General features: G+C 34.6%; 2 protein-coding genes across 2 annotated transcripts; both read left to right on the forward strand.

Annotated features, from left to right (window-relative positions):
• The first annotated feature begins 100 nt into the window (after positions 1 to 100).
• Positions 101 to 4,679, forward strand: LOC105170534 (adenylylsulfatase HINT3). The gene is made up of 7 exons (XM_011091332.3): positions 101 to 544; positions 1,993 to 2,048; positions 2,330 to 2,387; positions 3,276 to 3,342; positions 3,991 to 4,046; positions 4,168 to 4,221; positions 4,306 to 4,679. Exons 1-7 carry the CDS (start codon positions 353 to 355, stop codon positions 4,441 to 4,443), a joined length of 621 nt encoding a protein of 206 aa, XP_011089634.1. The 5' UTR covers positions 101 to 352; the 3' UTR covers positions 4,444 to 4,679.
• Positions 4,680 to 6,372: 1,693 nt separating this feature from the next.
• Positions 6,373 to 11,104, forward strand: LOC105170535 (E3 ubiquitin-protein ligase CHIP). Its single transcript, XM_088885520.1, has 8 exons — positions 6,373 to 6,698; positions 6,793 to 6,860; positions 7,038 to 7,101; positions 9,380 to 9,451; positions 9,942 to 10,124; positions 10,226 to 10,375; positions 10,452 to 10,562; positions 10,652 to 11,104. The coding sequence occupies exons 1-8, from the start codon at positions 6,582 to 6,584 to the stop codon at positions 10,775 to 10,777; spliced, it is 891 nt and encodes a 296-aa protein (XP_088741646.1). The 5' UTR covers positions 6,373 to 6,581; the 3' UTR covers positions 10,778 to 11,104.
• Positions 11,105 to 12,894: the final 1,790 nt, after the last annotated feature.

Consider the following 12,894-nt stretch of genomic DNA (forward strand, 5'->3'; position numbering starts at 1 on the left):
TATATGGTATAGTTGGAGGGAGGTAAAGTGTAATTAAGCTGTTTTTTTTTTTTTTTAAATAATTGGAAAGATGGAGAGCAGAGCACCGTAATAGTATTATCGGATTTTCCAAAAACAGCAGATGAAGGTGTGGATAACGTACAGCCAACCACTGAAGCAACTCTCATTTCTCGCCAAACATTATACCCAAAACGCACAGAGCAAAAACTAAAAAAGATTCTGACCAACCAATAATAATACCAATACTCAAATCCTTTCTTCTGTGTCTTTTAGTCAAAGCCTTGAAATCCCATGGCAAACACTTTCCCGTAGCCAACGAACACGCCCCTCAACGTTTTCTTGGTTCCCAGTAATGGAGTCCCGCGCTCGACGTCGTCTGGCTCTCCTTGCTTCCCACGTTAGCCCACCTGCGAGAACCCTGCCCACTTGCCTTTCGGCTTCCGCTTGCGCTTCTCACACCAATCGAGATAAGCAAATGAAAAAGGGTGACAGTAGTGATTGTGTTTTTTGCAAGATTATTGGCGGTGAAGCTCCTGCTGTAAAGGCATGGATGGTTCTTGCCTTTTGTTTCTTATTTTCTGTGAATTTTTAGTTATGATTCTTTCCCTTTGTGTTTGAATTCTTCGCAGATATCTAGTCTAAGCTGATTGCTAGGTGGTACTTGCTATCTATCTCTTTAGAAATGCTACTTTGTGTTATGTGTTTTTCTCACAAGATATTGGTAACTCCTTGATATCTTTATGGATGAGTTGATCAGTTGCTTTTGTCATTTGCAACATTAGTGTTGTTTTACTAGTGTTCAACTTATTGCAAGTGGGTAGTAAGTGACTGTATCTTTTTTGCCTGATCCTCGGGAGTTTAGTGGGGGAAGTTGGTTTTTGGATCTTGTTTTAGTGGATGGAAGATTGGCACATCACTGCATAAATGTGACTAAAATGCAACTCGTTTGCACGGAAAATGTTGATTCGATATGATTAAAGAGAGTGCAAGAATGTGCTGGAAAATATTATGGATATGCCTCAAGCTTAAAATGGCACCCCTAATACATCACGGAATGCTTTTTCATTAGCAAGTCCAGCATTGGGAGGGACATTGAGAAGGTATTAGCTTTTCCCCAAGAAGACCCGACCATGTTTAAATGCGGACCCAGCTAAAGCAAATCAGGGGCTAAATAACTTATAGAAGATCCAGTTGTAGCCTTTGTTTGTGCATTTTGTGAAGTGAGTTGGAGCATTTTCCTACTTCGAGATTTCTATAGTTTACCAGCATCATAGACCTTGCAGAAATATGCATTTGTTGATGCCTAACACTTTGAATCCGACATGGCTTGGTGCTTCCGAGTGGGTTCTGAAATTCAATATCTATGGGGCAATCCTGGCTACATCTTTGAGCTGGCAGCTTAGCTTTCTCTTTGTATTTTTGTTTCAAGAATATTTCTGAAGGAGTTGTTGATCAGCCGCCAACTAGATGTCACACTGCAATGAATCATTTCAAGAAATGGAATTTTAAAGCAGATGAATACGATCTAGAACAAATTAATTAGAAGGGGAAACAAATTAGGAATTGGCTTTCTTGTGAAAAGGGATAGAACATTCTCAAGGTGGTTTTAGCTGTTTATTATCTTTTTAATGTTTTGTGATTCTTTTCTATAATGAATTGTGAGTGACTTTTGTGGAGTATCTATCTGCTCCTTAGTCTTAACTTTCTCCTGTCTCTTCATGGTTACGTCATCTGTTAATTATATTCATCATGTTGATGCTTAAGATGTGCGTGCACTTCTTCCTTCTCGAAATTCAGGATAAATTCTATCTGTTGTAACGGTTAAGTCGCTGAATAACTCCCACTGCTTGTCAAGTATACATTGCAACCGTGAAAGTATCAGAACTCATTTGATTTCCACTTCTGTCAAGTATAAGAAGTAGAACTTGTTCGTTACTTTTTATGATTGGTCTTCTGAAGGCTGATTATTGGTCACATTCGGTTTGATTACAGTTATATGAAGATGATGAAAGCCTGTGCATTTTGGACACATATCCTTTGTGTCATGGGTAAGGTATCATCTCTCAGAACAGCACATATTTTTCTTTCATCTTGCCTAATGAGGTCTTAATGGAGTGTATGCAAAGTTTGGCGTTTGTCACAATAGTTTGAACAGAATTTTTTTTTTTCAAAATTTCGTTGTATATCTTTCTTGTTGCTTATAAAGATTTTCATATGAAAATACTAGTTCATACAGGTTTAAGCTCAACCATATTTGATTCTTCATTTACCTTTTCATTGTGCGAGCCACAATTGAGACTGCTTACTGAATGTTTACTACTTCTTCCAGGCACTCTCTGATTATCCCAAAGTGTCATTTTCCTTCATTGGCTACAACTCCTCCATCAGTAAGTTGCTTTAGTAAAAGGTGATAAATTATTTTATCATCTAGGTTTATTTTCCATTCTTCGCGATGTAGAAAGACATTCTTATATGGTTCTCACGTTCGAGAGCAGGCATCCTGTATAAATATGTATGTGGGCTAAAGCAAAAAACATAAAATCATACCGTTGCTACATTGCCGTTATCAGACTTTATTCATGCAAAAGACTAACACCTGATATGAAGTTGTAAATTTAAATTAATAATAACGTATTGCAACTGAAACTTTCACCATACAATGACCAAGAGTTCAAATTGTTACTTTGATTCTCTCCTTTTCCAGCAGACTTTTGAAGAGCCTTATTAAACCATATTTCCTTTTCGGAATGTCACAGACGACCTGCACTCATGGCAGGCCCCTGAGAAGTCCATACTAGTTCTTTAACTGCCGCATGCATGATTCCTCTTACTTGTTACCAACATCATCTTGTATCCACCTTCACCTTTATGTCTGTGGTTATTATTCTGTTGCTCTCGAATTGCGGCTTAAAAAACCTTCTCTTAAATTAAAAAATGACGCTAGTACACTCTGGTCTGGTGGCATTGATGGTCGAGATTTTGGTGTTGTTGATGGTGGGATGAAATTGAGTTTCGGTATTGTGGTTGCCTTCAATCTTTTAGATGTCGAGGCAGAATGGAGACCAGATGTCGGAATTGTGTTCTCTTCTTATCTTTTCTTTTTATATTTCTAAAGTTTCATTCTAGGTGTGAACTTTGTAGACTCTTTATTATAGCAGAACAATAAATCCTGGATCATATTGATGAAGCACCAAAGACTACACGTACTGACGAGATTACATTTTGTAAAGAGTGCTGAATTCCAGACACCTCTAACTCACAGTATTATGATGCAGATTATTGCGGCCATGTGCTCGAAAGTGCCCCTGATCAGCAACGCCGTCATGAAAGCTACTGGTTGCGGTATGTCTTCGTTTGACTAGGCTCTACGTTGCTTTATTCTTGATGAATAAAGACTGTTACAGAACCATGAACTGTAAAACCAAAGCTGCCTGTAATCTTGGCCCATTACCACTAAATATACTGGCGTAGTTTGCTTATTCTAACTATTCTCTAGAGGGTATCAGAATAATTATACCCAAGATAATCGAGAAACTTCCTCTAGAGATGACGGCACTCTGAAATTCATTGTACTATAGATCCATTTATACAGTGCATGTGCATAAACTGTTATGTGATCGCGTCATCTAAGGAAAAGAGTTGATCGGTCCCCAAAAACTATTTATAAAGCTCTCACAGAACAAGTGAGAAAGAATTGAGTCTGTGTGACGAGTGAGGGAAAATGGAAGAGATGAAGCACAGTGGAGAACATTGCATGTGTGAGAAAATTACAAGACAGGCTGTGAAATGTATGCCAAAAACAAGAAGGAAAATCAAACATACAAACATATAACATTTTGATGTCTTTTGAGGATTAATTGCTCGTACGTCAACCGTCGTTCCCGTCGTTCAAATTTCTTTTATTAGAAGTCACCAATTAACTACATATAACTAGGGTGCCTGTAAACATGTAAGATCACAAAGATGAATAACCACTTTTCATCCATGCAGATTCTTTCAACTTGCTAGTTAACAATGGCGCAGCTGCAGGCCAAGTTATATATCACGTAAGTTCATATTACGTTTCGACAGTCCAATCCAAGAACATGTGTCCGTTTTCTTCCTCTCTTACTATGCTCAAATGAAGATAAACTGATACTTGTAGTAATTTTGTGATGGCAAGTTCAGACCCACATTCACATAATTCCCCGTAAAGCACACGACTGCTTATGGTCTTCTGAGGTACGCGCCGACTCCTCTCGTAATTTTCTACTCAATGTGCAGATGAGCCAAATTCTTGATATAGAATATGAATCATTTGAACAGTCTCTACCAAGACGGCGACTGAAGTTGGATCAAGAAGCCTCGCAACTTGCAAACCATATTCGTGCAAGTATAGTATTTGTGAACAACTATGAGAATGACGATAGCAAAGGTCAAGCGTCGAGTCTTGTTGCGAACTAACTAGAGAGATGGTTAATGGTCGTTGCTGCCAATACACGGTATGTAGATATTTGTGATAAATACAGGTTTTGAATATTTTCAAGCTACTTGAGTGTGGAGCTTCAGAAATGCTGTAGTTTGATAGTGAATGTTTGAAAATGCTGGTGCTGCTTCACCTTGGTGATCCAATGCAGTATTGTTGGAGTATTTCTCTAGACAATCACAATTGTCCATGTATAATCACATATGTTTATGTATTTGTCGGTTGCACATATGATGTCGGGGCTATAGTCATAACAAAATATAAATTTCATTTATTTATTTATTTTTTTGTGGGGGGATGGGATTTTCCTAGTAATTTATTAATAGACATTGCTAAGAATAGATAATTAATTTCCACACCAAATCCATTGACTTTAAATAACTAACTTGACCCGGAGAAGTCTTCCTTTGGTCAAACCGGGTCGCTCCATTTCTCTGACCATGTTTAACTGTCCTTATCCAAATCATCCGCCTGGAAATAGCCACACGGGTTGTAGAAAAAAGCAAAATTAATTCTAGAACTATCCAATGAAAATTCAGCACAATTTTAAATAATATAATGTCCATGTCAAAACTCTCTGTCCATTTATATAATTGTCAAAAGAAAAAAAAAATGGAAAAAGGTCTATCCATATGAATTATTTTTCTCAACTCATTTCCTTACAATAAAATTCATTTTTATATTTAATGTAGTGGAGTGGAAATATTAACTTTTACTTATTATTTTGTAGAATTATTAATATATATACAATAGCATTTAAAAAATACTTCTAATCTTTCCAACTTTAAGATTTCATACTCAAAACGAAGGAAGTCGAAGATTTAGAATTATATGAGTCTGATCTTTGGGATAAAATTTCATTTATTTGAAAGGCAAATTAAATGATGAAATAAATATAAATTAGATCCACATCCCAAAAATATTTATTTTAAATATTTTCAATCCAAAATGGTAAATTAGTCATAATGGAGTATTAGGTACACTGTGTTTAAATTAATAATTACCAAAATAGCTAATTGTAATTACTAATAACACGTAATTTGTTTTCCATTGAGGCTTATTAAATTCTAACTTTACTCTTATCTTCATAAATCTGATCATTCAAAAATTTTAAAGTAATGGGTTCGAAATTTTACAATATATATATATATATAATAAATGTTTGTTGATAATTGATTGATAAATGGTAAATAGTTAATTTATTGTGGACTATAATTGAAATCTTCATTATAATTTATTTAATATTTGACTAAAAAAATAGATTAAATTGAACCACACTTATTAGGATATTTTCTTATATGAATTGGATGTACAAATATCAAATTATTTGCTTTATATTATATCGACCGTAGGATTTACATTACACAGACGTGTCATGATTCATATTGTTAGTATACACACACTCGCTTTACATAAAAACAATTTTCATTTATTACGATATTGATATAATATGATTTGTATTATTTAATATTTTCACACGCAATTCCATAAATATGGTCAGTAAGTACAGATAGGTTGAACGAGCAATTAACAAAATCTCGCTTTTCTCCTTTTTTCTTAGTCCGCACGAAACGTAAGTTCATTGTATTTGTTTGTTTTTCGGATAGCAGGAAAGTATTACGAATGTTTGACTATATCTTTATAAAATGCATTGAATAATATTTTAACTTATTTTTACTTATTTTCAACTCATAAAACTTAAAAATCAAATATGTTATATTTTTTAAAAATGCAAATAATTATATATCTTGTAAAAAGAAAAAGAAAAAGAAATTTTAGAAATAAAATCCAAACAAAGCCTTGTGTTGGGCTTTTCATATTACCCAGCCTGGCAATAGTCAAAATCGGGAAATTTCTGGATCCACGCATTCCCTTATTCTTCTGTTCCGCAAGGAATTTCATTCTCCCTTCTACTTCAAATTCCAAGACCCCCCCACCCCCACCCCACTCCCAAATTCTCCAATTCATACTGTTTTCTTACACATAACGTCCATTTCTATACATACATATATACACACCAACGGCTACAGTCGTATACGTAGAAGTGACTGCTTAATTTGAGAGTGTATATATAGCTGAAACAGCAGAAATAATAGGGAGAGGGGAGAAAAGGAAAATGTCGCCAACGGTGGCGGCGTCGGCGGCGGAGAAACAGGCCGAGCAGCTGAGACAAGACGGGAACACTTACTTCAAGAGAGATCGATTTGGCGCCGCCATTGATGCTTATACTGAGGTGGGTTTTGTTTGTGGGTCACTGACTGATTAATTTAATTTTGAAATAATTTTTGGGAAATTTTCAGTTTAAATTTGTTATGATGGTTGTTTAGGCTATTGCCTTGTGCCCAAATGTTCCGATATATTGGACGAATCGGGCTCTTTGCCATCGCAAGAGGAAGTATGTACGATCACTGCACTCCCTATAATTTTTTTTTTTTTTTTTGCACTCCCTATAATGTTTGATTATTAGTTCTTCGTTATTGTGTGTATGTGTGTGTGTTTTAATTTTATTTTTAAGTTAAACTCTTTTTTGAAAGTTGTCTTTATTTGGGGATTATGCGATTTTGGTGTACAGTGAATGGACAAGAGTGGAGGAGGATTGTAGGAGAGCTATTCAGCTTGATCATTATTCTGTAAAGGTATGGTGGACCGATTAACCCTATATCAAATTAATTCTTATTTATGATTTCAACTTAGTTTATCGATTGTATTATTTTCTTATGTTGTGTTTTATTTAATGTGTCTCTGAATGTGGTGGTTACCTTGACCATTTTACACAAAGTGCAAATATTGCAATAGAGTTAGTATATGCCAGAAAACCTTACAAATAAAGGTATCTCCTGGATATTGATGGTTATGGCGAAACTTGCAATTGTGTTCAAGTTTATACTCCACATTTTAAGCCAGAAAGATTCAAATCTTCTTATTCCAGACTATATATGTCAATTAGGTTAACCATTTGGTTGAATTGGCATGACCTCTTCATTACAGGTTCAAGCCCAGGTTTTTCCTGACCCCTGCCACTGTAGTAATATTTAAAAAAAAAAAAGATTTATGTCACAACAGGACTGCCTAAGAGATTCTCCGAGACAGTAAAAGCTTTTCGACTATCTGTCCTGTGGAAAAGGAAATAAGTGTTGCTAGAAAAAGCAATTTATTTCATTCATGCTTTTCCGTTGATTCCACATAAGGTGTAGCTGGAAGGGACTGTTTCTAGTTCTTTTCCAGCTGGCAATACATCATCTATTCTCTTGTTAGTTAAGTGGAGAGGAACTTGCCGTGTTTTTATTGCAAGTTATTGTATTTTTTGCGAGTTACAGTTTTATTGTCGTATATACAGTTGGTAGATGGTGAGACAGTAGTGTGATGCGTTGTTTTGTAGTTTTTTTGGCCCATAGTCAAAATCTATTCTGCTTTCATGTTTTAAATGCCAAATATACATGTACGTCGTAAATTTGCCACAAAAACCAAAACCTGGGTGGTGTTTATTTCACAGTTCATTGGAATTTCCGAAACCTTGAGGGACCATAGACTTCAAATCTTTATTTACTATGGTTAATTCACAAAAACGATATGCTATGACTCTCTTAAGATCTAATAAAGTTCATATACTCGTTGATAAGAGTAGTAGTAAGCCCAAGCTTTCTGATATTAAGATTGTATAATCTCGATCTGATGCTTTATTAATGCCAAAATATCTCTCTGTGCTAATAAAATACCAGAATCGTGTAAATTAAATGATAGGGTAAGTGGTAATCAATTGTAACTAGAATATTCACAGTGGATGAGGTGGCCCCAAGGGTTCAGTAGTTTAAGATTGTTAGAGATATTATATTTGATGATTTTTCGTTATAGCAATTTAAATTCTTAGATGAAGCGGTCATCCTATGTGGTATGGGAGACAAACCAAACAAGAAGTTTTTGAGTGCAGACTTCACTGACATCTATTTATGAAGAGGAGTTCCATCATAAAAAATTGTATCCACCTAAATGTGGTGGAGCGTGTTAGATTTTAAATATTAAATAATTATACCTAATAAAAATTTGAACTTTAAAATGTAGTGGTTTCAACAAAGATCATGAGCTTACTTAGGACCAATTTAGTGTTGTTGAGATATGTGGTTGAGTTAACTTTCGAACATATTGATGTGAGATATCATTTGTATTGTAGTTTGAAAAATTGACATGAGTACATGTAACTCTACAATCCTTTTTGGTCAAGCAGAGCTCAACATCACGTAGTTAACTTATGAATTTAAACTTCAAAGAAAATGAAGTATACAGTAGGATTATTGGTATTGTTAGCTTGCCGATCTACTTCATGCAAGTTTTGTTGTTATCTCACAATGTGGGTAAGTCAAGTCCCAGTTTCTCTTCTTTGCAAGACGCCGAAGCCTAGAAAAAATCTGCAATTATTTTGTTCTCAGAATGAATAGGACACTAATAAGTTGCTATGTTGTGAAGCTTGTTATTGGACTAAATTAATTGGCACATATTTTCTGTTTGCTTGAAACTGAAAATCATTTAGAATCTTGCTTGGAGGCATAGTTGTAGGATCAAATCTGATTCTGGATAAATTTTTACTATCTGCACTAGCATATTATTTTCAATATTTGAGATTCTGCTTTTCCCATATGGATTTAACTTCTGCTAATTCTTTGTCAAGCTTGCATGTTTAATAGCTTTGATGATTTTGTATTACTGCTTGCTGTAGCAATGTTTGTCATCGTCCATGCTTGATTATGTTGCATTGGTCATCCTTCTAGAAGAATACCAACCATTTACTCATGACATTTGCATACTCTTGAAAATGATTAGAATTTTTTGTATTCTTATTTGCTGAAGCAACCTAAAGTAGAAGTCTGATTTTGGCAGTCATAAGATGCCCAATAACTTAGGTAGTGCTTTGTATTACAGGCCCACTATATGCTTGGTCTTGCGCTGCTGCAAAGAAAAGAATATGCAGAAGGTGTTAGGGAATTGGAAAAGGTATGAGGTTTTTAACTTCTGAAAGTCTGATTCTTTTCACTGTAGTGCATAGGTGTGAGAAGTCTTTTGATGTGATTTCTTATATATGGATGCATCGAATACTTTAATAGCATTTCTCCTTTTATGCTATTGCTTTCTATTCAGTTTGAATAGCATTTGGAAGTATCAAAAAATAGATTGTTAAAGTTTTTGACTTGGTCTTTTTCATGAGGTCCAGCCTGTAAAAGGTGCTTGGTTGTGAGGGCAGTAATACGTCTGTTCCAAATCGATGTTGCTTTCTGTAAACTACATGGACAATTCCAATATTTGTGGTCATTTCTTTTTGGTAGCATCTAATTCATGCATGTGCCAGCATTACATTATTGAGAAATATCAAGAAGATGGATAAAATCAGTATCTATCATTTTCATTCCTTTATTTTGAAAAATATCTGGAATTTGTTGAAGATGATCTTGTTTGTTTTTTTGTCATGGGTGATGTGTCATTGTAGGCATTGGACCTGGGGAGGGGGGCAAACCCCAAGGGTTACATGGTAGAGGAGATATGGCAAGAGATTGCCAAAGCAAAATACTTGCTGTGGGAACATGAATCTACCAGGCGCTCTTGGGAACTTCAAAACTTAAAGCAAGTTCTTCCCTTTTTTCCTTGTCTTTCCTTTATCTACAACCTTGATGCTGACCACCTGTTGTCATTTCTTTTCTCTTTGCTCAACTTGATTTGCTCAGCCCTTTTTGATTTCTTAATAACCTCCTCACATATATACAAAACAGAGAGGTATGTGCGGCAGCTCTGAAGGAGAAACATTTCCTTGATGGTTCTCAAATGGAAGGTTTTGTAGACGAAAGTGCCAAGTCTACTCTTGATCAGTTGGAAGCTTTAGACCGAGTATTCAAGAAAGCGGCTGAAGATGACAGCCCCACTGAGGTGACTATCCTTTCCACATATCTTCAAATGATTTCTCTCTCCTCTAGGTTCTTCTGAGGCTGATTGAGGATTTCAGGTGCCGGACTATCTATGTTGTAAAATCACTTTGGACATTTTCCGTGATCCCGTGATTACTCCAAGTGGGGTTACATACGAAAGAGCAGTGATCCTAGACCATCTACAGAAGGTAAGCATGTTATTGCCCGTCTCAGTTAATACAAAGTCATCATTGTCATTTGATACAAGGATTTGACTGAAAAAGTTGCCACGTATTAGGTTGGCAAATTTGACCCGATTACCCGTGACCCGCTTTACCCATCTCAACTGGTACCAAATTTGGCCATAAAAGAAGCTGTAAGAGCATATCTCGACGCGCACGGGTGGGCGTATAAGATGGATTGAGTCTTATGATTTCTTCACCTTGTGATGTTATATTTTTGTTCTGCGTCTCCATGATACTCAATAGTGAGTTTTTACATTGGGTTGGACTTGTTAGAGAATTCTGAGGGCCCTAAACATTGTGATGACTGCATGCTGCCAAAATGTATACTGCAATGCAAATTAGGTTCATTTGTCGGAAAATGTATAGAGTATACAACCGAGCTTGTACAGTATTGTAGAAGACCTGTGCCTGGAGATGAAAATCATCTGTCTATTTGTACTGACCTTAAGCTATTGTATTCTCAGATTGTCATAACTCTTATTATCATAACTTGGGTTGAATTCAAATTTTTCTGTCTGAAGTTAAATTATCACTGTGTAAATGTCAGTTCTGGAAATCTTATTCTTGTTGATGAGAATCGTTCCTTAGAAAGGATCGTATGGGCCCAAAACCAAGAACGTGAAGGATACAACTACCTGGAATGTGAAAAATTATGCCTTGATTTTATTTCCTTTTAAGTAGCTCTATGTTGATGATTTGAAGGCTCTTCTATTCCTCAGTTTTGAGTAACTCTGCAAGTTTAAATGCAAGAAGTCAAAAGATAGCGCCTGGCCTATATTGTTGTTATTTATGCTCAGTTCTGTTGTATTTGCAGAGTTTGGATATATGCGACCATTGATCCTCCAGCTTGGAGCTACTGATTAGTAATTACAACAGGGCAGGTTGGGGTTGAGTTTTGTCGGGCTTCAGATCCGTCCTGCTAAATTTTTGCAAGACCAAAACCCCTTCCAACCCGCCTTGCCCACTCTTTACTTGGAAATGAGATCCAATTCCTCCCCTTTCCAACTTACACCACGCCAACCCGGTTTTGGATTCAGCGGATTTGTGCTTGTTAATGGGTATGTATTGTCCTATTTGGACTCGACCCAACAAATATCCATGACAATTTTTTAATACATTATCCATATTTTACTCGATAAAATACACATAGGATCTTACTCAAATTATACTTAAAGAATTGGGTAAAGTTAGAGTCTTATTCATTTGAGATCTATTTATTTTTTTTCTCCTTTACAATATATTTAAATTTACATTCAAGCTAAACTATGTATATTATTAAATTAACTTACTAATGAATTTTTATGATCCGTCGGTTGATAAAATATGATTAATTACGTAAAGTTTAATAGGTGCAAATTGATAATCGTTGAAATATAAATAATAAACTTGATTTTGTCAAAATGACGAACCAATGCAATGTCAAAATGACTACTCTAAAATTATCACTTATATTTTGTTACTAATATTATATTTTTTTTGTAGTAAGTTTTAAGTTTGTAATAATAATTGCCAAAAAAATGTAGCATATAATGGTAATATAATTAGTAAAATTATAGAAACTAGAGTTTTTTTTGGGAGGGGGGAAGCACTTCGGTCGCTAGGGCTAGACAGGGGTCGATAATATTGATAATATTAATTGATTATAAAATCGAATAAATTCAAAATAAGAATGAAAACGTAAGAGTTGGTAAAATAAATGAAATTAAGTATAATTCATCTAATTTTCACTGAGATCTCTTAAATATCAATTTGCATTTGCATTCAACTTTGATTTGATGAGTTTTTAATAATTTATTTCAAATAAATTTTATTTATTTTGTATATTACTCAAATTTAAATAAATTACATTTCGTCCATATTTTTTATTACGGAATCAATATGAAAAGCTCTAGCATGTTCGGTCAAAATTTCAATAAGTCATTAATATACATAAAATATGTAATGAAATGATTTTATTTAATTTTTTAAAATATTAATAAATTTAGTTGTTTGATTTACTAAATTCAAATTTAAATTAATAGATAAATGAATATCTTTGAGCATTAAACTATATCAATATTCATAGGTACTTTAAAGTATTAAACCATTAGCCATATCCATGGGTATTAGATCCTACCCATACCCATTTATTTAATTTTATGGGTTTAGAGTAAAGTAGGGTAGGATAGAATCTTTTACCTATTTGGTAGAATATGGAAATTATTTTTTGAGTATGAATAGGATAATACCTGTAAAATTTGATTAACATTTCTATTTTCCTCAAATAATCAATATATTTTTTTAAAAAAAAGTTAAA

The sequence above is a fragment of the Sesamum indicum genome, linkage group LG9 (assembly GCF_026168435.1).
Source record: "Sesamum indicum cultivar Baizhima isolate 11 linkage group LG9, ASM2616843v1, whole genome shotgun sequence".
NCBI lineage: Eukaryota > Viridiplantae > Streptophyta > Magnoliopsida > Lamiales > Pedaliaceae > Sesamum > Sesamum indicum.

Coding starts and splice junctions, on each gene's coding strand:
- LOC105170534 (XM_011091332.3), top strand. CDS start 353: ATGGAGTCCCGCGCTCGACGTCGTCTGGCTCTCCTTGCTTCCCACGTT. Junction 545..1,992: donor GTGAAGCTCCTGCTGTAAAG/GCATGGATGGTT, acceptor GTTTGATTACAG/TTATATGAAGATGATGAAAG. Junction 4,222..4,305: donor ACTGCTTATGGTCTTCTGAG/GTACGCGCCGAC, acceptor TCATTTGAACAG/TCTCTACCAAGACGGCGACT.
- LOC105170535 (XM_088885520.1), top strand. CDS start 6,582: ATGTCGCCAACGGTGGCGGCGTCGGCGGCGGAGAAACAGGCCGAGCAG. Junction 9,452..9,941: donor GTGTTAGGGAATTGGAAAAG/GTATGAGGTTTT, acceptor GTGTCATTGTAG/GCATTGGACCTGGGGAGGGG. Junction 10,376..10,451: donor AAGATGACAGCCCCACTGAG/GTGACTATCCTT, acceptor TGAGGATTTCAG/GTGCCGGACTATCTATGTTG.